The 25,065-nt window shown below is 41.2% G+C and overlaps 1 protein-coding gene across 1 annotated transcript; it reads left to right on the plus strand.

Moving 5' to 3' along the window:
• LOC110974137 (ATP-binding cassette sub-family C member 9-like) lies at positions 1–24,883 on the plus strand. Its single transcript, XM_022225519.2, has 32 exons — positions 1–235; positions 2,512–3,131; positions 3,378–3,614; positions 3,988–4,176; positions 6,309–6,464; positions 7,063–7,218; positions 8,143–8,277; positions 8,845–9,007; positions 9,455–9,495; positions 10,172–10,411; positions 11,188–11,424; positions 11,775–11,853; positions 12,088–12,190; positions 12,357–12,455; positions 13,267–13,432; positions 13,904–14,041; positions 14,352–14,577; positions 15,087–15,283; positions 15,941–16,104; positions 16,616–16,685; positions 17,257–17,414; positions 17,908–18,000; positions 18,364–18,466; positions 18,700–18,813; positions 19,411–19,522; positions 19,984–20,111; positions 21,430–21,508; positions 21,763–21,871; positions 22,204–22,310; positions 22,695–22,828; positions 23,014–23,076; positions 23,538–24,883. Exons 2-32 carry the CDS (start codon positions 2,523–2,525, stop codon positions 23,676–23,678), a joined length of 4,746 nt encoding a protein of 1,581 aa, XP_022081211.2. The 5' UTR covers positions 1–235; positions 2,512–2,522; the 3' UTR covers positions 23,679–24,883.
• Positions 24,884–25,065: the final 182 nt, after the last annotated feature.

Raw genomic sequence — 25,065 nt, forward strand, 5'->3', positions numbered from 1 at the left:
GCAATAAATGCTCAAAATGTGAATGGATGCCTGACACGGACTTTAAGTCGACCCTTCGTTTCAACAGATCACCAAAAACTGAACACCATCGGAACTGTAGTTTTGATCGGTAGTCAGCTTTCATAACCATTTCATGTCATTTACAAAAGTTACCTGGATGAGATTTGTGTGAGCCCTTATTTCCCGTTAACAAATAGTGCCTTCATTTACCTGTTCCATTTGCCAACTTCGTAGGGTAAGTGAACTCTTTTATTTGTTCACTCTGTTTCGTTTGTAATGAAATGAATTATATTCAAACGACATCACTGTGAAGTGAGTAGACTGCGTAGGTGCATGTACACAATCTTTGCATCCTAACGTGAAAGGTTTGTTTTTAAATTTTATTTCACGACTATTAAATCAAACAGACTGGTTTTGGCTCTCAGCTTCTCCAAGTTTTAATCTCCAACGACTACGTGTTGATCTCAAAACAAACAGAGTATACAAGCAAATAAAAAAGCAGTTAAGTGTAAAAAACGGAAAAAGATGAAAAAGTTTTGTTTCAACAGTAGCGGTAGCACAGTGTCTATTAAACCACCCGATCCGACTACCCACCGCTACTTATAAGTGAGGAGTGCACAGCAAAATAGCCGTTCTCTAACTCTGATGCTAATATGTTATCGTATGATGTAATACAGTAGGCAAACTTGTAAGTGAGGCTGGTCGTCGACCAGTGGTCGAGCCTTCTGTTTGCAAATTTCGTGACGCTAACTAGCCTCACTTGTAAGTGTGCCAACTTGTATTACATCATACGGAAATATATAAGCATCACAGTTCTTGCAGGCTATTTTGCGGCACAAGCCTCGTTTATACTTAGCGGTGGGTAAATTGGATCGGCTGCTCTAACAACCAACGCAGTCTAAGAGGTTAAGAGGGTTGCCTCTACCCCAGCATATTGGCGAAAACATACGTTGGAAATCGGGGGATGGGGAAAGGTTGGAGATGACTTGCCTGGTCATGGAAATTTGAAAAGCGGTGGGGGGGGACCATATACACTATATTGGGGGCGATGTTCATGATAAAGATGTGCATCTATAATTTGTATCAATTTCATGCAGAATCTTATATCAGAATGGTATATTTATGGCTTTTAAAAATTGCTTTGCCATTTTAGGGATGTTGCGAACATTTTAGTAGTTGTGAAATCCTGAAAATTCTTCACAATTCGCTTTAATTTTTTTGCTCATAACAAACAAGAGGGGGGATAATTCAACAGCCTAATCCCCCTTAGAAAGTGGAGATTCGCACCCATACACTGGGTTGGGTCCACAGTTAATGTTGTGAATTGGGTTGGGTTGAATAGGCCAAACCAGCCCAAACATTACAGATATAAACCGAATCCGACCCACAGTCGATCTGAGCTCCCCACTTCCGACCCTATGCAAACCTGACAATACGTAAAAACGATCTGTAACCAACCCGAAAACTGATCCCTCCCCGAAATTCTCTAGCTCAGAAAAACCGTCCTGTAGCTTGTCTGCTTTTTGCACCTGTATTTATCCATGTTTCTTGAACTCTTTTTGAAAAACTGTCCTGGTTGGAATGAAGAAATCAACACCACACCTCGGTCATACTGCAGAGGCACCGTGACTCATATTGCACCATGACTGTCCGAACTGTACCAATTTTTTTCGACTCAATGACGGATCAACGAAACCGAATTGATCCGACCCGAAATTCCTAAACACAAAACCGAAACCAACTGGAAAGTGGACAGCCCGACCAGACCCGGAGAGGGTTGGGGTTGCGCCAGTTCGGGTGTTTCATCGGCTTTGTACAGCATTACATTTACAGCATTACATTTACCACATACATCACAGCAAACAACCATAAGAAATGGTACGCGTACGGGATACGTATGCGGCTCGAAAACTCCGAAAATCACAGCTTCGTGTGGTTATTTTATCCATAACACCATAGGCAATGGCTATTTTACGTCAGTATGCTCGCTCATGTTATACACCTGTTGGTTTTTAAATAAATCCTCAAATTATTAATATCACCATCCAGTTTTTCCGAGCTGCATATGCGTCCAGCATCCTCCCCATTTTAATGGTCCTGACCTACCTACCTGCATGGTGCAGATAAAATTATACCAAGTTGCGGAAGACAGCTTTGTTGTTTCTTTTCCAACTCATTTATCTACTTTTATTGAACTGAAAGTCTAAAAACCAGATGCATATGGCGTATTGATATTCATCTTTCTATCAGTGCTCTCACGCAACAACATTTTCTATACCGGTTTCATTGTTATATCAAGAGACTGACATTTCGTCATAGGCAAAAAATACGAAAACCATGAAAGTTCAAAGGTACGCTCTTATCAATAAAAAGTGAATGAATATGTCGCATCATATCTGTGGTTACATCAGAAATCGTCAGAAGTACATAGTTCATAAACTTGATTTCTTTTCGTATCGTAACTGGCTTTATTTTGCTGATTATATATTCTCGACCTAAATCTCTTTCCAGCTCTATCAAACATGGACACGAAGTGGGAGTGGTTCTGCGGAGTAAATTCCTCGTACGTGGAAGAGACGCACGATGATTGGTACGAAGATTTCCGTAACAACACATGTACCGTGAATGGTCTGGTGACCATCCCTCACACTGCCTTTCTTCTTCTATCTTTGCTCCTCCTTTTTGTCTTGGGATGCTGCACCAGTTACCGCCGGGTCCACACCAAGTACCTCCTGGTCTATCCAGGGCACAGCCTGAGATGGCTGGTATCCGCCCTACTTCTCGTCGTGATTCTTGCCTCCATTGGTGAAGGTATAATGACTGATGAGACGTACCAGGCCTGGAACCAGCCCACTCAACCTCATCTATATATTCACGGCATCGTGGCCTTCGTTGCAGTAGTAATGTCGCTGGTTTACTATCATCACATGGAGCTATGGCAAGCGCCAGCCATGTCCATTCTGCTGTTTGTCTACTGGTTATTCTCCGTCTTCAACGAAGTCCTACGTTTGTTGAGCCTCGAATACCAAAGAGAAGTCGACGTTTACAAAGTTATATTTGATATCACCCTCATTAAACTAGCTGGATATCTTGTTCTGATTCTAATTGAAGCTAACGTCATTAGAACACAGGTAAAAATAATTAAAGGGCGTAAATTCCTCACAACATAGCAATTTTTTAAATAAAATCAGTAAGGATACGGGTCTCTGGAAGAAATAACCAGTCCCAATAAGTAAAAATTAATACGGTTAATTTAAGCCACTTAACATTTATTTAGAAATCAGAACAATTATATTTCTTAAACTACAAACATATTCTTTCGATTAAAATCAGTAAGTGCAGTCCCTGAGTTAATTTTGTTTATTTTTTCTCTGAAGTTTTTCAGCTGCTGCACCCTCAGGGATAAATTTCCAGAAGAACTGAAGAAGCCCAATATGTTGTTCATGCACTACTATGTCAGCCTGTTCTCAGCACTGTCTTACTGGTGGGTGAGCTGGCTCCTTACCCTGGGCTACAAGAAGCACCTGGAGTTGAGCGACCTGGGCGTGGTACCAGACAGGCACGAGGCAAAGTTCAACCACAAGAAGTTCCGGAAGGCCTTCAGGGAAGAAATGGTGGGTCACACATGAACAGGGTCGAGCAATTTATAGTTTGTTTGTAGATGAATCTCCCTTTTATTAGTGAACATGTGCCACACTACCTCTATATGCAATCCCAGTTTATACCATTGGGGTAATTTTATTTTACAATGGTTGCAAGTTTAGTTTCGCTGCCCTCTCGGTCACCACCATTCTGAATTTAGGGCCATGTCATTTGTTCCTTCTATAGTAATGAAACTGCACAGTTATGAAACAGCTGAAGATAAGTGTACAGGGTTCTCAATGAGGCCTCTTTGTGATAGCAAAAACCAAGAAAAATGACAAAGCTTGAGCACATTTGGAATACTACACATAATGAAACGTTCCCTACATGTCACCCTCTATCCAGATGAAAGCTCACAGCAAGGGTAAAGAGGCATCACTGTTCAAGGTGTACATCAAAGTGTACGGTCGACGGCTTGTTGGGGCTGCAGTGTTGAAATTAATCGGGGAAATGTTCTTCTTCATCAACCCGCTAGCTGTCGGAGCACTGACAGCGTATGTCACCAATCTCCGGTATTCACCCCCCGTGGCACCGGTAAGTGCGTCTCTTTCTTAATTCTTGAATTTAGACATGCCGTGGGTATTGCTTGGATACTTAAGGCTTGCTTTAAACAGACGAGTGGTAAAGCGGTAACGGCAAGCGATATGCTGTGTGGTATTTACATTTATGCTGCGCCTAATGACGAAACTGTTTTGGTATTTGATTTTGAAAAAAATCGTTCAGTGTGCGTCTCAAGGGAACGCACAATATTGCACACTTATATCATTGAAATGTGAGCAGAATTGCAGTTTAGGAAATTCTCGATAAGGGTTACTTTACAGCAACATCTACGCTACTTAAGATTTACGTTAAACTTGCTTCATAAGCAGACAAAGTAACTTCAAGTTGTGTCAGATTTAATGCAAATGTTGTGAATAGGATCGATTAAACGTTGCCCTAAAACAGGGCCCAGTGGAACTCAACAAGAAGTGGTCTTGTTTGCGGACACTGCATAATTTTTGTGGAACAGAACTTCTTTGCCATCAGACATATAACTCTTAAACCTTACCAGTCTAAAGCTCTGTAACCAATACCATAATGCTATTTAGAAATCAATTTATGATGATTCATTGTGTCCAAGGCATCTAAATATACGCTGATAGAGATCTTTTTGTCGTCTATGGACTTAAACATTCTGTTTACATCACGAACGGTCGTAAACTGGGTGCAAAGCGGGGGAACCTTTGAACTAATTCCAAAGTATAATTCTGATAAGGATATTTATGGAACATTTGTCTTTTATGAATTTTCTTTCGAAAGCCTTGGAAAACGTTAAGAAAAACTGTAATGGGTCAATAGTTACTAATTTCATAATTATTAAACCTATCTTTAACCCATTAGGAAACTTTTCCATGATACCCGTCACGATCTACAGGAATGGGATACACCTATGTGATGTATAAGCTTTTTACATATCCTCGGCTATTCTACATACTGCACCCCCTCCCCCAAATAAAATTCTGAAAGAAATTTAAAAAAAAAGACAAAAAGAAAATACAAAAGAGGGGGACGGGTGTTTCTTTGCCACATATCATGCATCACGATTCCCGTAGTCATGGATTTTAGCCGATGGTTTCCTTAGAATACACCTGGACTGTCATTACAATCGGGCTTACATCATCAAAACCAGCTGCCTTACTACTGAAGTTGGTTGGATGTATCCTCAATTTCCTCTTATGCTATTTACGCTAGTACGGAAAACGAATGTGGACATCTGCCTTTTTGCCAATCTAAGTACTCTATTTTGCTACAAGAAATGAATTTTATTTAACGAATTTGGGCATCTGCCTTTTCAAAAAGATTGCCAATCGGAGTAGGCCTACTCTGTTTTGGTACAAGAGATAAATTTGTTATGAAGATTACGAAGGACTTTTATACAAGACGTTTTTCGTTCTCTATCGATTTTTAAACACCGTTAGAATGTCTTACACGCTTTGTTCAGGTGGTCAGCCTCTTGTAATGGAAAATGCTTATCTTACAGTTGTTCAATCAATTCCATTGAATTCACTTCAGTTAAACTTTATTATCCCGACTGAAAATTCCATGTTGTCTCTTTCATTCAAATAAGGTTGATAAAAAAGAACACTTACGAGGAAATATTATAACACACAAAACGAAGGAACCTTTGCAGACAGTAGATTGATGAGAAGTAGCTTTGCTTGTCCACTGCAGCCTCGACGGACGGCAAGCTGTAAGACGAACATGCGACAAATTTGTCAAATTTCCTCGACGAATGATGGAAAGTTATGTTTGCAATTCATTGTTATTCACGAATTGATCTTATTGGTGTCCAAAGATCTGCATTCGGTAGTATGCGGTGTATGGCCTGGCATTTTCCAAATAGTCGAACTCATTATTATGATGCCCATAGTTCGATAAGTCATTGTGTTATTTACATGCCAGCGAGATACGAAAGCCAGAACAGTTGGCCTACAGAAAGCTTAGCCAATGCGTTGATATTTTACCCCAACTGGGACAAGCAAATGTCAGTTGGGATATGAATTTGGGGATAGCCTTTGACTAAACGCTCTCATAAACAAGACCACTGAAGTCAGTTGCATGACTTTCAAGGTTTATTGTTTTCTGTTCTCATCCTGGTGTGTTTGTTAACAATATTTCCTAAACAGACCAGCCCAGGGTACGTTAAAGTGGAGGACTTTTTCAAGAACGGATTTGTGCTGGTCATAGTCATGTTCTTAGCTTCGATGATCAACTTCCTCTGCTTACAGACGCACTTTTACATTGCCATCATCGAAGGACTCAATGTGCGGGCTGCAATTCAGGTTTCTGCCTTTCTTCCTTCAACTTAGAAGGTTACGTCGTCTTGTTGGGCAGTCAGTAGTGTACTTTCGGGGTCAACAAAACCAGGGTCCAACTAATTCTCCGACAATTATATTACATCTTTATGGTTTTTTACTTTTGTTTACAAAGTTGCCATTAAAACAGCTACTATAGCTTGTATAGTGATTCTCTTTTATGGAAGGATAAAAGTGACGAGCACGGAGGTTAACCCTCCATGACAGAAAAATAATCAAAAAGGGCCAAAAAAAAAAAGAAAAGATACGAAGAATAAAAGAAGGCCCTAATTATTTATTGAGCTCCAAGTATCCTTTGTAGATAAATATGCAGAAGTTATAACAAGCCGTAAAGCCCGCTGATGTCAACTGATGTCCAGGCGAGTTTTCTTTTCAGTAGCTATTCCATGAATATTTCCAAAACCCCCGATCATGCATTTGATCACAAATAAAACTGCTCACCCGTCAAAACCCTAAATCCATATGTGAAATGTTTATGGAGGCATATTAAAGAATCAAAATTGGATTTTAAAGTTTGGATTATTAAGCCCTAGATAATTAATTTGAGATTCTTATTATTCTACAGACAATGGTTTACGAAAAGTCGCTTCGCTTGTCCACCGTGGCCACGACGGGCGGAAAGATGAACATGGGTCAGATCACCAACCACATGTCGGTCGACCCCAACGCCATCCAATTCATGTTTCAGATGGTTAATAACCTGTGGGCTATCCCGGTGCAGGTAAAAAAAAGTAGGCGTAAGCGCCAGGTAAAACTTGTTTGTACTCGATCTGGCTACCAACCTTTTTGTAATAAGGGAGTTTTGTACGGCGAAATGCCACCGTACTGAGCCCTCCGGTAAAACATTACTATGGCCAGCCAAATGACGTGAACCGCCCGAACAAGGTTGGATTCCAAACCAATCTTTCCTTTCATGTCGTCTTGAGGGTTGAGGCTACTTTTGAGACGTTTATTGAAAGAAGGGGAATGAAACACATGTAGTCCCAAAAATTGCCTTTCTCTCATCAGTTTTCAAATTATTTTGGGGAAGGGGCAGCCACCTTTCTGAGCTTGCTGGTAATATATTACAGTGGCCCCTAAATTACATGGCAGATATAACAGTATTAAGTGAGGTCTAGTGCATTTATAAATACGAATGTCAGTCTTTTGAATCCAGGTATGCATGGAAGTCTTGCTGTCGCTCTGTCTTTTTCTCTTTTCTTCAGTTTGCTTCCTGTTGATAAAGACCAGTTTTGTTTTATTCCAGCGAAAAAATATCAATTCAACTCGTTAGCGACGTCAAGCCTATAATTAGCTTGGCATATGAGTCACATAAAACGATGATAAAACCTGTATTTCTTCCACGCTCAGAATGTTGGCAGTTTGCACTAAAAGCGTGGTTTGTGAACTGTGGTCGGTAGTCCAGTTGGATGCTTTTCCCACTATTTGGACTCATATGAAGGCTATTCACTTTCCTGTAATTTTTCCCCAGCCATTAGAATGGATCGAACCTCTTTTGTCCGATTACAATTTATTGGAGAAAAGAGGAGCATGAGTTTTTAGTATCACTTCTATTTGATAATTTCAGGGTAAAAAATCTTTATTCTACCAACAGGTACAGACACGTAAAATATGTATTTCTCTTCTGTGATGTTTAAATGAACAGTTGGCCGTGAACCTAGCGCTGCTCTACGTCCAGATGGGCTATCCTGCGCTGATTGGTGCCTCTGTGTTCCTTGTGCTTGCTCCTGTCCAGTTCAAAATTGCTGCACTGATAGGCAAGCAACAAAAGAAATTACTGGTGAGCAGGAAAAATTCGAACAAGCAAGGACAATCTTTCATGGGTAATATACTGACCCCAGCTAGTCTGGTTCTTGAACATGACATGAGTCCAATGAGCCTCGAGCGCGACCAAGAGAGGGCGCAATTTTCCCAGCAACGAAGGGTTCCTTTGATTGGAACTGCACTTCGCTCGTTCACGAACGACTATGGAATGCGTGCACTGTAGTGGCGTATAGCTATCAACATAAACCGAACACTTCTGACCACCATGGCTCTTTTTCAACCGATTGGGCATGTTTTAGCTCAAGGCGGATGCCCGAAAATTTTGGACAATCCCCAGATGAAATTGTCAATCAATTTACATCTTTTTCGGCAATATCGTCATGATTATGAAACCGAGTACCAATCTGAAAACATATCGTCTGTAATATGCGAGTGTAAGATCACGTTTTTCAAAATGATTCTCCAAAGGTTAAGAAGAACCAAAACACACTCAGAAATTCAAACTCTCGCTGTATTTACGTACTATCTTGCATCAGCCTTATTAGGATCATCGCCAGCTTCAGACTGCTGTTACCTATTTCAGGTGTGCTCCGATGAACGTCTCAAGAAAACCAACGAGTTGCTGCAAGGCATTAAGCTTCTGAAGCTATACGCTTGGGAAGGACTCTACTGCAAGGCTATCGAAACCATCAGGGAAAAGGAACTTGGTAACCTGCTCAAGATCAACTTTGGCTTCGTAACCACAAGTAAGTTCGACCTGTTAGCAAGTGAACTTTTTATTTTAAAGCCAGAATTATCCTATTAACCTAACCTGTAAAAGAACCAACTTCATTTACCTTCTCACACCCCGGGAAAGAGGAGTAGATTTCATCCTGTCCATTCTCGACCAAGTAAGGATAAATTTTCCTTCGATGTGGCACATCCCTGATTTCAACGCAGAAGATGCATGTTGGTCCATTCCTGGACCAAAACAAGTTCCATACCTTGCATTTTCCTGTTTTATTATTTTAATAAACCAGACGGAAACCTTCCTAAGCAGGCTTCTGAGTATGCTTGGTAGGGAAATAGTCCTTTTTTGGGGCGTGGTCTGTGGTTGGAGAAGGGGCCTACAGGTTTTTTTCCTAATTATCAACATTGTTCAAACACATGCGTGTAATACGAATAATCCTTTATTCCTCTGTTCTGTTTCCCAGTTCTTTTGACACTTTCTACGCCTATATTTGTCACAATTGTGGTAAGTGAATATTCGCCTTATCTAAGCTAGCAGCATCAAACGACCCTTATGCCCACTTGACTTTATCCAGATTAGACTTTATAGTACACACACCCAAACCTTGAAACACAACAAACCCTGACACCCAAATGGTACACATGGTCAGTAAAACTATAGTAATACTATGATATCAACATTAGTATCTTTTTTTTCTGGGGGCATAGTGCAGTAGCTTATATCTATGGAAACCTATCTGGATGATTATTTAAAAAAAACCTCTTTGCTCCACGACGAGGACATGATGAAAAGCCTGCAAACTGTGTTTGCCATTGGAGACTAAAGTTCGTATCGTTCCCAGCCATGAAGCCGTCACGACGACTGTTTTCAGATAAGCGTTTTTACCTTAGCGAGCGTTTGGACTAGTGTGGCATGAATTAATGCACAGCTACTCCACCCCCAAGCTAGTAAGTTATGGGATAGGTGAAGGATAGAGACTGCTTTCATTATTCTGCAACAACTTCATTTTGGACAAACATCACTAACTGACATAGTCATGACACATGCATTGAGTGTGGAAATTCGTCACTTGTGGATAGATGCCTATACAAACGATGATGAAATATGCACCAAACGTAACTATGATGGTGGATCAATGTACCGGGATTCGGCTTCTGTTTTCGTTCGTATCCCATTCTAGGGTTTTGGGACCTACACCGCCCTTACCGGTAGCCCGCTGACACCAGAAGTGACCTTTTCGGCTCTCTCCCTCTTCAACATGCTGACCATGCCCCTAATGATGCTCCCAATGAGCCTGCTGATGTTCATCAACGGTGTTGTCAGCACGAATCGAGTCCAGAAGTTTCTGTCGGGCCCTGAGGTGGAGGACGAGAGCGACGTGGACCGCGGGCAGAATGGTGCTGAGCGGCAAGCTGGCCCAGTAAGCATGTTTGGGATCAATTCATTATAGTGTCATTCGGTAAAGAGAACTACAAGCCAGTACTCCGGTTCTGCTATGGTTGTGGACAAAGCACGCTCGTGTCAAGCTTAAGATTTCTATTATAAAGACTGGATTGGACATCGCGCATTGTTTGTGCGCAAAATGCGTGACCGATCAATGGTGTCCACATACTTACGCACCGACCACCCCCAGTATATAAATTAACATCCACTGGTGATTCAATACGTTTTAGTTCTTACATTCAGTAATGTTATACATAAATTATAAGACTCATGAAAGAGGAACTACTTGTGACATGATATTCCTTTTCTCGATTCAATTTTCTACCGCTCTCCGGCTAATTCACAGCTACGCATACCTTGGCCAGTCTTCTTTCCATGCATTTTTCTCTTTTTCATGTGCACAACTCAGTATTTCTTGAAAAAAAAATCCACTGATGTCTAAAAAAAGGACACTCGTCCGGTTTTTGAAAAATGCATTTGAAAGTGCACGCAACGCAATGCGTAGCATTTGTTCTCCAATATGGGCGATTCACAATAGTGCGCCTCCAAGAGTTTGCAATGCTTGGGCCAATCACGATGCGTGAAATCCGTCGACCCAATGCGCGTTTGAATAGGGTCGACAAATTTCGCGCGCTGTGATTGGCCAACACGTTGCAAACTCTTGGAGGCGTACTATTGTGAATCGCCCGCATTGGGAGAAATCAAACGCATAAATACATTGGTCAGTGCCCACTTTTCTCTTCTTGTTGGTAGGCCGACACAACAATCGTGTATAGGAAACCAGGCCTTGTGATGATCACCAGTAGTGCATCTGAGTTTGAAGACGAAACATCGGGCACAGAGAAATCGCGATTGCTCGGGAATGGCGACCGTGGCCGGAAGCAGACGAAGGGCAGCCGAAATTCACAATACGGATCGGCCATCCACCACCAGGAGCGGTCAGTCCATAACGGATTGGGCACAAGACTGCCACACGGCGTAGCAATCAAAGTGAGCATATGAAGTTGCGTTGACTTCAGAAAATGAATTTAGGCAGTTCAACAAATGCCCCCAATACACAGTCATATTTGGATGACCTGTAAGAGCTGTTTGTAAGAGCAAAATAGACCCATGTTGTCTTATCTTTTTGCGGTGGTTTATTACGAAAGTGTGTGCACAGAGGGTCAACATTATGTGCATCCATTTGAAAAAAAATACCAAAGTCATTAGTTAAGACAAAAAACAAAAAAGGAAAACAGAGCAAAATTTCAGCAATCACACTAAGTTACTTTAATTAGTTCGTTTGTATTTTTTTGCTCTTCATTTTTTTGGAACTTTCTTTATGGATTCGTGTTTTAAAGATATCAAACGGAAGTTTTCTTTGGGATTCTGAGACAAGTGCACCAGTGTTGTCAGGTATCAACGTGGAAATACCAGAAGGTATGTGAATCTCTCTCCAACAGAATACATGTACATTGTGTTCACTCATTTTGCTTTCTTCACATTCCCCCAACCCCACAAAAACCCGATTGTTTTTTAATTTTTCCGTAAAATCGGATCCTTCTCTCTTTTCATGTTATCCCTGATTAATGATTTTGGAGGGCTTGGATGCTTCTTCAGCATTGATAATTATTAATTATTCAACTTGTTAGTTTATGTGCTTAACCTATCCAGGTAAACTGACGATTGTCATTGGTCAAGTCGGCAGTGGGAAATCGTCTTTGTTGTCCGCCATCTTGGGAGAAATGACCACTGTATCTGGAACGGTCCAAATGAAGTAAGATCTTTCGCAGTCCGTCTCTTCCATTTCAAAACGTTGTAATAACACAAATTCTATTCACACAAATTATCATGCACCCCTAATTTGCAACGACCGTACCTGTTGGTTTGTACTCTGTGGTAAATCTATTTTGCCGAATATTGTACTTTTCCTGACCTTGCAGGGATAGGAACCAGGTAGCCCTAGCCGCTCAGAAGCCCTGGTTGCTGAACAGCTCACTGCAGAATAATGTTCTCTTCTCAATGCCATTGGATGAAAAGAGGTAATTAAGGCAACGTCGGTGAAGTTTATTGGTTCGTCATGTTTTGGCTAGGGCCGGCAGAACCGGTAACATAGAGCGTTTTTCGAAACGAGTGGATTCGACTTATACCTTGGTTTCGCTGGTTCCAGCCATTTTGAAGCGGCTTTCGAAATCACATATTCCATGACTGGAACCAAAGAAACGGAAGTCTAATCCGAATCCACTCGTTTCGCCTCAATAGGGGGTGGTTCCATCCGCTAGCCAGTGTCTCACATCGCGCATATGCTATTTTCCAGCTGTAGCCATCAAACACAGCCGATGCATGACACAAACAGGGCCCGTAAACGGTACTGCAAGAATTTCACAGACATAGCTATGATATCCCAGTATGGTGTCTATACAATACATCATCTCGGATCAGCTAGGAAAATCAACCTTGTTAGATCAAACTGTAAACTTCAAAGTGATGGTGTGCCTCACCATGTTTACAGCTAGTTTAGTATTAATTAAAAAAAAACTACACAAAAGTCGGTACGAAGCAGAAACCTTACAAAAACCATTATGAGCCAAGAGCTGGACCAAGAGAAGGCGCAATTTTTCTGGTAACAGAGGCTCCTTTGGTTGGAACTGCACTTCGCTGGTTCACAAACGACAATGAAATGCACTCATTACCTGCGCGTCGCTAGCAACAAAATGAACACTCCCGACCAACATGGCTCTGTTCAACCCATGGGGGGATTCTGCCCAAGGCAGATAAACCAAACCCCGTCTGTCAACCTGTAATTGTGTAATGATAAAATGATCCTTAGTTTTTCGCATCTGTGATATTCAGGTACAAACGGGTCATTGACGCATGCTCCCTGAAGCCAGACATTGACATCCTACCGGCTGGAGACCAGACTGAGATTGGAGAGAAGGGAATCAACCTGAGCGGAGGACAGAAGCAACGAGTCAGCGTGGCCAGGGCTATGTACTCTGTCAGGGATATTATCGTTCTGGTAGGGAAAAGTCGTCATCTTGAATAAATGTGTGTGAAGAAGTGGTATTCCTCTTCAAAAGGAAGTGGTGTTTACTTATCATAACCGGAACTTGATATTATCGCTCTTCAGAACTGGAAATATTTGACTGACACCGGCTCAAATTTTGAAATGTTTGTTTTGAATTATCCACGTTTTTTTCAGCCCATTTGGTTACACGTCTGTCTAATCGTTCTAAGAATTTCAGAATGAAGTTTGCAAATGAAGGTTTAGATGAACAGTCGTGGATTTTAGGACCACCTGTGGAGAAACTTGGACGTTTGCAAGAGCTTTACGGTTATCATTGATAATTATATCAATGCTTTGATAGGGCAACTGTGGAACTGACCATCAAAATGCAAAATGGTGATTTCAGTGAGATATTTACTTGGGACAGATCACATTGGCTGTTTAGTGTTAATAACATATTGGTGGTTTTTACATTTTTGATAGGACGATCCGTTGTCTGCTCTCGATGTTCACGTTGGAAGTCATCTTTTCACTGACGGTATCTTAAAACTGCTGGTAAATCACCGCCAGACTGTCGTTTTGGTCACTCACCAACTGCAGTACCTCAATAGGGCTGATTTTGTAAGTCATCGTTGTATGAATATCGCCTGTCTAAGTTCATTCACATGCAGGATCGACCCGCTCACACAGAATCTCCAGTAATAAATTTTGTCAGGAAAAGAAGTTAAAAAAATCAGGTTCCAAGTCATTTACCACGACTTAGTAAGTGGCAATAGCGTTAAATAATTCCATGTGATGTAAAGGAATTCCCTTGTCATGTTTACTGCGAAGCATGCAGATAGGAACTTTGATTTTTGTTTAATAGACTATGTACTGAATGACGTGCGATGGCTTGCGGTTATATCTGCTGTCAGTTCATTTCATGTGGCAGATCATTGAGATGAAAAACGGCCGAATAGCCGCCATGGGCAACCTGGATGATATCATTGCTGCGGACCCAGACATGTACAGCGAGTACGATAAAGCTGTCAAGGCGGTCAGCGAGTCGGAGGCCGAGGGTGAGCTGTCCGGTAACGAGTCGGAAGGAACCAAGGAGGAACGACTCCGTCTGCAGCGGCAAGTCAAGACAGCAGTCCTGAGGAAACAGCCGTCGACAGGTAATAAATAAAAGAGGATGTGATGTGACGAAGTAAGAGTGACTAGATTCCATTTTCCTGAGAGATAATTTCAAAGAGAACGAGTGCAATCGCATAGACCATAATTGATTGCGTGTACTCAAGCTCGCATAAACCTGCCAGCTCGCGCAGCCTATGAAGCCAGATCAGAGACGGAGAGAACCCCCTGCTTTGTGTTGGTCATTGCCTCACTACAATCTCGGGGATTTTTCAGACATTTAGGGGCGATGTGTTAGGTAACAATAGTCTAGAGTGTGTTTAGCGATTGGAAATGTTGGGGGGTACCCAGCGGTCTCATTTCTTGCTGGATATATCGCGCAGTGGAGTTCCTACCAAAGGACAGTCGTTCCCGTATAGAACCTGCCCTCTCTTGTTTGTGCTCGGAGCGGATAGACTGGACTGGTGAGCACATAGAGCGCTCTCATACAAGACTGCATCGTCCTGGTCATCAGAGATAGTCTATCTTGTATACGGTGTATTTAATAAAACAGGACAGAAAGGGGTTCTGATGGAGAAGGAGGAGATTGAGCGGGGATCGGTGTCCTATGTTGTGTACATGTATTACATCCGGAACTTCGGCGTGCTGTTTCTGCTGCTGGCTGCTCTATTCGCCACCCTGTACACGGGGTTCTCCATCGGCACCAACTTCTGGCTATCTGCCTGGTCCGAGTCCGGTCTGAAAAACTCGGTGAGTTTGCCAATCTATTCCGATTCAGAAAAGCCACCAGAACTAGCCCGGAAGCGCGCTTATGTTTAAAAGTCATTCGCACAGTAAACGCCGTTGCAATATTCTTGCAGATTCAACGAGTAATAATTCATCTGGCCCGTCTTTCATGACTCCAATCAGCGAGTCTTTAATCAATACAATTGAGTCAGCTTACAGCTATTAACCAGTCGATGACTTTATTTACGAGCCAGCCACATTGAACCGAAACTAGCTAACCCTTTCATCTGGGAAAATCGAGAGTAGAGAGGAAATTAATAAACTGTCTTTACAAATGGATAATTTTCTACTATAAAATTTAATTTCAAATATCGAGGCTGCATTTAACAAGAAGTGAAAAGGAGGCTTGGGACACACTCACACCATGAAAAAGTTTTCTCAACAGTTCACGATGAAAAATAGATTCAGGGAACATGATTGAAAAAGATTTCCTCCAGAAAAAGGTCGGTATAGCTTTCAAAATATTATTTACCAGAGAGGAAGGATGACATAAAAGGTTGATGAAGTTTATAACTTTCAACTTATGCTGCTCATATGAGATCCTCAAATTAACAGCTTGTTAAAGGGGTGTTGGGGCCTGCTGTATAATAATATAGATAATGTAATGCATATGTTTCTCAGACGGACTCGCAATTTGAGGAATTTTTTGGAATCTATGTCGCACTGGCCATGTCGAACTTACTCGGTCGACTGATAGCGACTGGAATTATTGTCTGGGGCGTCCTTCGATCAGCCAGGAAATTGCACCAGGGAATGCTCCGGAACATCATCAAGGTGCCACTGAGGTGAGACTCCAGTCTAAGCCCTAACGCAGAGGGGGCAGTTTGCAGTGTCTTAATAGCTGCCCCGGTGGTTGCCATGATTCACCGGCAACTGGTGAAAGCTTTCTTTCTTTTTAGGGGCGTGTCGAAGTTTCGAGTCTTGCATTGCGAATTCGGGAATGCTCATGCATAGTGCTTTCATTTTGCATTGAACCTAGAGTGAGATTGTAGTACATTTACTATTTTTAATGTGTCGGTGGCGCTTTGAATAAATAAACATACTGGCAGCATCAGATCACGTGTAATATATTGAAGAGTTTAGTCGGTTTTGGTTACTGCGACACACTTGCCATCTGAGGTTAAACACACCACAGTTAAATTAATATTTGGCTAATTTAATTGATGAAGTATTCCCCTATAAGTTTGCGTGAAAAGGAAATGTCGTAGAAATTGTCAATAACTCCTCCCCTATTTGGATGTCCTAGTCAGGAGTTGTGATGGTACCCAATGTAAGATCATTTTTTTTGTCGTTTAGATTTTTCGACACAACCCCTATTGGGCGCGTTCTCAACCGATTTTCCAGTGACACTCAACTGATTGACGTGGTAAGGCAAACACTTTTTTGTAAAGCTTTCCTGTGTTCGTTTGATTTGAGTTTTAAAGGTCTACTTAATTTCCCCTAGACAAAACCTGCTTAATAAAGCCATTGCATTTAGCTTCAAAACCGAGAAAACGTACAAAGCTACTCTGCTTTTGTTCCTCACGTGTCCAATTTTCTCCAGCTAAAATTCAGAATTGGATCTGCTTTTGCCTGAATCGAACCTCTTGAAGCTTTTTGTATCTTCCTCGAGCAGAAGTACCCTCCTATCGGTTGAAAATAGCCATTTTGGTCGCGATGATTTTGTTGGTAGCGATGCGACCTTAACAAACGCATTTCAAAGTCGTTCGTGAAAAAGGGAAGTTCAGTTCCGACCAAAGGAGCCTCCATCGAGGCTCACACTGTTTTCATCTACTGCTTGTAAATGATTAAAAGTACAATTTGTTTGGACTTTTTGTGGGCCTCTGACTGATAATACCAAGTACGACGCCCCGGAGGAAGCTACGTTTTTTGCTGTTTTGCTCAAATCCGATCGAATTCAGTTCAGATCGGGATGTGTCTCTCTCTTCATTTTTCAGAGGATGACACAGACAATTAACATGCTGTTGAGCAGCTTCCTCAATGTGATATCTGCCGTGATTGTCAACACCATTGTCACGCCTGTCTTTATCGCCTTCTTCGTTCCTGTCGGAATATGCTATTACTTTCTGCAGCGGTACTTTCTGGCATCTTCAAGGTTGCAAACTTTTACTTTTATCTACTGATACAGTCCAAGCAACGGTACAGAAATAGCCAAAAAAGTAGTTTTTTTCTGCCGTTCGCCTCAATATCCTCAGCCTTCGACAGCAGCCGCATACTGTATGGCGCATCTTAGGCGCTTTTAACAGAAAGGTTCATCCAGTATTCATATTTATCCCCTGTTCCAGAATTTTTGGGGACGATTTGGTGTTTTAATGTCCGGATATTCCAGTACCCCCCCCCCCCCAATGACTGATATTGAGTTGAGTCCCCAAAGTCAGAGGTCTAAGATGAGGCTAATTTAGACACTGAATAAATTGCTTTGTTGAGTCCAGTTCAATTTGAAAGCGAGGTTGGTCTTGTATACCTCTACACAATTACGAACAGATATTCACGTCTCGAATCGCTGGTTGGTCATGACCCGTAAGTTACAGACTTGATCAACCAATCTGCCCTCACCAATCACCGTGCTTTTGTTTGATACTCACTAGAGAGCTGCAACGACTAGATAGCGTCAGCAAATCGCCCGTGTTTGCCTATTTCTCGGAAAGTCTGAATGGACTCACCACAATTCGTGCTTACAGGTAAAAATGGAAGCTGACGCTTTGAGTGGTCATCTAGTCTAAGCAAATTCGTTAACATAAAAGGTACATTGTGGGACCTTGCCAGCGGTGCTGTTGCCCATTCCGTGGATGACAAGTCCTCACAAGTCCATTGAAGTTCGGTTACAAGTCTACCTGTCTCAAGTGGAAAGCACATAACGTCAAATTGTTCAAATGAATCGCGGCAAATGTTGCCCTTCTTGACATTCATTCATCTTAGCTTGTAACTGGGCTTGTGGATTGAAGTGAGATTTACCTGTGAGTGGACCCTTGATGGACTTGCACTGTTATTGCACTGCTTTGTCTTTGCTTTGATAATTTTGTTTTTTTCAAACCTATACCCAGGTGCGGTAATCGTTTCTACAAGACCGTGGTGGACCGCATCAACAGGAACCTGTCGGCTTTCTTGTACCTACAGCTAGTGAATCGATGGCTTGCCATAAGATTGGTCAGTGCCTGAATGCGGATTATGATTCAACCTTAATAGTTCCACATTTAATATTATAAGATAGCTTCCCAAATTACTATTATCCGTGTTCAACATTTCTTTGCTCTGTTACTTCAGTCTTGCTTAATCAGAGGTATTGTTTTGTTACCATACACTTCGTTCCGGTAGTTTATATATTTCGAACAATTCCTTCTTCGATGAAATTCTGAATTGAAATTGTGGTACCATTGTAGGATTTTCTGGGAGCAGTAGTAGTCCTTATTGCTGGCATGTCTACTCTGGTCGCAGCATTGACTGCTGGCTTGGATCCTAGCCTGGTGGGTCTCGCCGTCACCTATACGCTGCAGGTTTGTGACAGTACAGTAAATACCAAGAACTTTAAACACGTTGACAATAACTCGTCTGTTATTATTTGTCGTGAGTTGCAAATTTCATAACAGAAATAGGCAGTTGCATAAGGATCCCAGTTGTCTGATCCATGCTTTGTTGAATTGGTATGGAAGTAAACGTAATCATTCTTAAATAGACAAAAAAAAATTTCAATCCAATCGCATGTAGTTTTTGTTATTGAACCAACAGGCATATTTCACACCATTGCAAGTGTATGACCAACCATTCATTTTGCACAATCCGGAAATTTTGATAGTTTTGCAAAGAGGGTACTTTGGATAGTTTTTAGACTGTATATCAAAACTTCTATCGACAAAATACCCCTGAAAAGTCTGTACGACAGGAAGATATGCATTGATTAAATGCCGAAGAAAACAAATTAGGTAAGGTTTCCGCCTACAGGTCTGAATAGGGTCAACAATCTGCGCGCCATTTGCTGGGGGAACACTTTTTGTGTGGTCTTTTCATTATTGCTTTATAAGCACACCTGCTGCTCAGATGAGATATTCATCAATTTCTCAAATTGCACTTATCTTTGACGGTCTTTTTTTCAGGTCGCTGGATTCATGAACTTTGTCGTGCGCCAGGTGACTGAGTTAGAGATGCAGATGAACGCCACTGAGCGTGTCAAATATTACACCTACATCGAAAACGAACAGTACGAAGGTACGGTGGTCCACAGATGATTAGACGTCATTCGGGTGGTGCCCTTTTTAAAAAAAATGTTCCCACAATCCATGTCCTTCTTAGTGTTATGTTAAATGTGGATGGTGCTAGACTATTTTGCATGCCAAGCCTCATTTTTTTAAAAGGTGACTTAACAGAAGATGAGTTTAATCACAAAATTTTGAAATGTTGATCGGCGCTGATCAGCATCAATTTGTGAAGAACTTAAACTTTGTGGCTATGATCGTCCAGAGATAACACATTACAGTGGCAAATAGAACCACTGGATATCATCTGCCCTGATTGGTTTCTGTCATTGAGCTTGCATATTTTAAAGGGCATAGACACGCCAAGATACTATCGCTTATGAACAACAGTTCTGGACAGTGACTGGTCGAAGGTTAGACCTTTAAGAACGAGTGGCCCGGCTATGTTCGGTTCATTCCAATGACTTTTTTCAGGCGAAGAGCCATCGCCAGATTGGCCTCATGAAGGTCGGATCCAGTTAGAGAACGTTTCGGTGCGCTACGCCATCGACACGGACACTGTGCTCAACGACATCACGGTGGATTTTCAACCTGGTGAGAAGGTACGTCTTCGCTCATGTCTGTTGGACTTTGCCATTATTTCGATGTTCAGAGCTAGAGCGTAGATTTGTACTATCGAGTGGGCATCGAAGAGGTGTAAAAATCTTGGGCTTTTGACATTTCAAAAGGCAAGGCCGGGGACGGGGATTCTCCCGCTGCACGGCAGAATCTAGACTCATAAGGGAGCATCTCAAAAATCGGGAAGGTTCCCGTTCCGTTGGACCGTTCACACTGGAACGCTGGCGGTCCATCGGAACGTGCCCGCATCGCAGGCACATTCCGGGAAGAAAGATTTTTGGTATTCATTTCCTTGACCCCGAGTCTGAAGGATGATTCACTCCTCATGAAGGATAACTTTCCTCCCGTTTTTCTTGTCCATATTCACCATGGCATAGCTTCCCATGCAATGACTTTAGAGTATAATCTGGACACCGTTGATTTCATTGTGTTAATGTTAACGTCTGTACTTGCGAGTGTTTTATTCATTGTCGGGTTTGCGTGATAGAGGAATTTATCATCGCAATGTTTCCGCGCATAAGTATTCCATCATATCAGAAACAATTTCAAAACCTAACCTGTAATTGAAGGGGTACGGGGCGCGGTCTTTAAGTATCACGGAAAAGGTTGAACGACACGATTAAGGCAAAAAATGACGTGCAAATCGCCAGACATTTAATTCAGCCTGCACACGGTATTTTCAGTGGAATTCCTTACTACGATTCTGACACACAGTAGACTATTCTTGTTTATTGGGATACCAAACTGAGTGATACAGAAATTAAACAAAAGCAACCAGGTCTGATCTTTCCATGACGGGGACGATTACAAAATTACTTTCCAAAAGAGCCTGGAGACTAATTTGGAGGTATTTTACCATCCGTTCCTCGAAGTTTTTCCGCTGGTCCTTATTTTCAAATTTCTAAATAGAGTTTCTCTTTTATCATTTACATTTTAGAGACTATTTGGACTCTTGTCCAGTGTCAAAAACAAGAACAAAGTATAGCCCGTTTTTCTCAGGGTTTGCCCGGATTTTGTCAAAATAACTCGATTTTTGCCCAAGAGATCATGCAAACGTTTATCAAAGCACAGCCAGTGCTCCCTCGTCCTTAGGTTTTTCTCTGGAAACGTCTTCTTTCAGCGTGGACGGCTCTATCACACTTTTGTTGAACTCTTAGGATAAAGCCTTAAATTGCAAGTGCTGTGCTTACTATATCACGATTGGTGATTTCTAAAACATACAAGCAAAGAGTTGTGGCTTTTGGGCGTACAAAAGATGGTCCATAAAGGTTTTTATGTCCTCCCTTCATATTTATTGGTCAGATTGGAGTGTGCGGGCGCACTGGAGCTGGAAAATCTTCTCTCACACTGGCATTGCTTCGTGTGGTTGACATTTTCCAAGGTACGTGTTACAATACAACGCTGCATGCTGTACCAAACACCACTTTGCCAAGCAACTTAATTTGCTTTAAATAAAAGAAACATATTCAGGACTGATGAGAATGACTGAAAGGTTCAGGAAAACCTACTTGCATTTGAAGCCCTTCTTTTTACGACAAAACGTACTAAAATACGCCAAAAAATAAAAGAGAACTTATTTCTTCGCATGCTACAAGAAGAATGGCCAATTTTGTGATTTTGTTTTTGTATTAACAGGCCGCATACTTATCGATGGCCTCAATATCAAGTCTGTTCCCCTGACTACCCTTAGGAGTAAATTGAGCATCATTCCACAGGATCCTGTTCTCTTCACTGGAACGATAAGGTCAGTCAGCTTTATGCAAACACCTTTCACTAATGAAAGTCACACGTTAAGTTTACACGCGTGGACATTACTGAATACAGAATTAAATTTTCACTTTTTAATCTTTTTTGAAGGATGTTGATATCGTTAATATGTACATGCAATTCTGACTAATCCATGCTGTATTTGCAAGTCTGAAAACCAACACACTTTTGAGAAATACCGTAGAAATTTTTTTCATTGTCACAATGCTCCTCGTAAATCGGTCCTTGATTAATAGAAATTCTTTATTTTGTTGATGTGGAAATCAATGCCAAAGTTAACTTTTGCACTAAATGTCCATTTGTTTACAGGAAGAATTTAGACCCCATTGGTCACATTGCTAACGATACAGAATTGTGGCACGCTTTAGAGATTGCTCAACTCAAAGACGTCGTCTCAGCACTGGATGGCGGACTTGGTGAGCATTTAAGTTTTAAATTGATTAATACTTCCAATGTAGGAACTGTATATTCATATTTTTATAAAGGTTAACTTGGTAGAAAAGTAGCCGGTGGAAATGGGCCACTATACAGTCCACGGGTAGTTCTAACAACAAGCTTTGAACAAAGATTGGAATAGTCAAAAAACGTCATCCTGAGATTTTGGCAACTTTTTGTTAACTTCTTTCTCATCATTGATTAAGATATTAAAAATGATTAAGCTCTTTTCCAAAACTGGAATGAATTTATACCAGTTGACGGGTATAGAATAGGGAAGTAACACTCATCACATCTCTTTTCGCCATTTTCCTTTAACAGTATTTAGTCTCTCTCTTTGCTCTATTTCCCTTTGGTAATACTAGAATACTTGGTCACTGAGGGTGGTGAGAATTTCAGCGTGGGTCAGCGGCAGCTGTTCTGTCTGGCTCGCGCATTCCTGCGCAAGTCTCGTATCCTCATCATGGACGAGGCTACTGCCTCCATCGACATGGAGACGGTTGGTACCCCATTGCAGTTACAAGAAGCTTCTGTGTAACCTGACCGACCTCAGACTATAGAACTCAATTATACATACTTCCACCGTTTTCCAAGTTTCATAACAGGCCTCTAGGCTGTATTTTTGTTTTACCATCAACTGTTGAGCCGCTTTTTCCGTTTTTGTTATCCTTGCAAAACCTACAGGATAAAATTCTCCAGTCAGTTGTGGCCACTGCCTTTGCTGAGCGTACGGTGCTGACTATAGCGGTAAGCAATGGATAAGTCATGCAAATCGGTATGTTCTGCAGGTTCCCAAGATAATCTCTACAAAACGCCGCGAGGTCGTGCTGGACATTGCTCAATGATGGGACAAACATGCCCAAATACGCATTATTAATGTCTGTAGACACAAGCAAAAACATCGGAGACAACCCCGTCTCTGTTCAGATTGAACCTGATGTAGAGTGCCAAATTCGGTCTCGTCCGTAATTTTGCAGTGACTGTGCATGACTTTCCCCTGAGTATAATGTTGACCCACAAGGCCTTTTAGGTCAACTTAAGCTGAGGGTGTTTATTTTTCGCACCACATTTTTTGCAGTGAACTTGTCTTCCCCGTTGATCATATAGCAGGGAAATCGCTCGGTTGCACGATAAATGGACACGAAACAGCACTAGTGTTGTCAGAATTTTTTTTCAAAACGTCGTTTTGTTTTCGCATTTTTCAACAGCATCGTGTTTCGACCATCCTGAACTCGGACAAAATTTTGGTGCTGAATGAAGGGAAGGTGGCAGAATACGGAACTCCACAGAAACTTCTAGAAAACACGGAGGGGATTTTTGCCTCGTTCATTCAAAACAAGGACATGTAGAAAACACGGCGATGTGTAGCATTATAATGGATCGCATGAAATAAATTGTGCAAATCTCTTGAAGAGGAACAATGCATGATTTGTGGTGAGAATTCAGCAGAGTAAATATGTTGCTTTTGTGTCGTTGTATAATGTATGTTCATGCTATTAAAAGCGGTATGGCACTTGTAGTCTTTAATAATGATGACACAAACAGTGCAACTAAGCCTGGTTTCCATAATGGTCGGTTGTAATGCAGACCTACGTATTAAATATTTACTGCTTGCTTTTCTAGTCACGTTTGGTTCTGAAATCCATATTCAGTTATAAGCATTTTGGGTTTGATACGTTCATTTGTTTGTTTAATTTTCGTAGTATATCCTATCACCTGTTTTCTCTTAATCATTGTTAAGGGCGTCTTCGCTCTAAGATTCAGTATTTTGAACGTCTCCCACACTCTGTTCCGTTTTCATATTGGCTGTTTTTCTCTGTTTTTTCGAGTTTTCCTTTTTTGATGTATACTAATAAAGTCTGTACACGAGTTTGAAATCAATTTAGGCTGAAACAGTTTTAAGTTACCACTCGTAAAGGATGTTAACACACACTAAAGCTTAGAGTATATACGATTACACCTGATATCATACCGATAAAATGTATTCACAAAAGCGCACTCTGTGGTGTGTGTCTGAGGGAATGATGTTCGCCAGAACTGAAATGAACAAGACGCTTATCTTGCGAGGCCACAGATTTTGGTAATTTCTTTAAGTAATCTTTTATGGCCTTTCTGAGGGGTGAAGCTAATTTTTTGGGGGTTTGTATACGTTTTTGGAAGGAAACGAAATGTTAAACCAAACTTGCCTTTCTGTAATTGTTCAGAGAATTTTTTTGCCCTTTTTCAGGGGGCAAAAATGAGTTGGAAATCCGTAAATTATGTTTACAAAGTTAAAGTTTAGCTGTTGCCTTCACATCGAATAATTTTTTTGCTATTTCCTCGTCAATGTGTGTTATTATACTTTACAATGAAAAAACATATTTAAGTAACAAAAGCTAATGATCTTACCCTGCATAAATAAAAAAGGACGACCATAATTTAATGCTTTCCTGAAGGAGCAGAAGGTGGATAGATTAAACTATAAAAAAAGATGATTAGACATTGTTAGACCTTTTTCTGATAACAAAAATCATATTGCACTATATGTGTAATAAATACAGTTTAGATGAAGCGACTCCGTTTCAGATTTTTGTATTCAAGATATATTTGATTAAATTCTAGTACGTCTGAATACTGGCTGAAACATGTTCATTGAAATGTTCCTTTTTAAGCTGTCATACTTGACGTACACCAGCATAATTACTGCCATTATTACATTCATTACCTCCAGCCAGTTTCGCGCTACGTACAGTGATA

This window comes from Acanthaster planci, linkage group LG04 (genome assembly GCF_054643075.1).
Source record: "Acanthaster planci isolate LZ-2023a linkage group LG04, COTS_SCS, whole genome shotgun sequence".
NCBI lineage: Eukaryota > Metazoa > Echinodermata > Asteroidea > Valvatida > Acanthasteridae > Acanthaster > Acanthaster planci.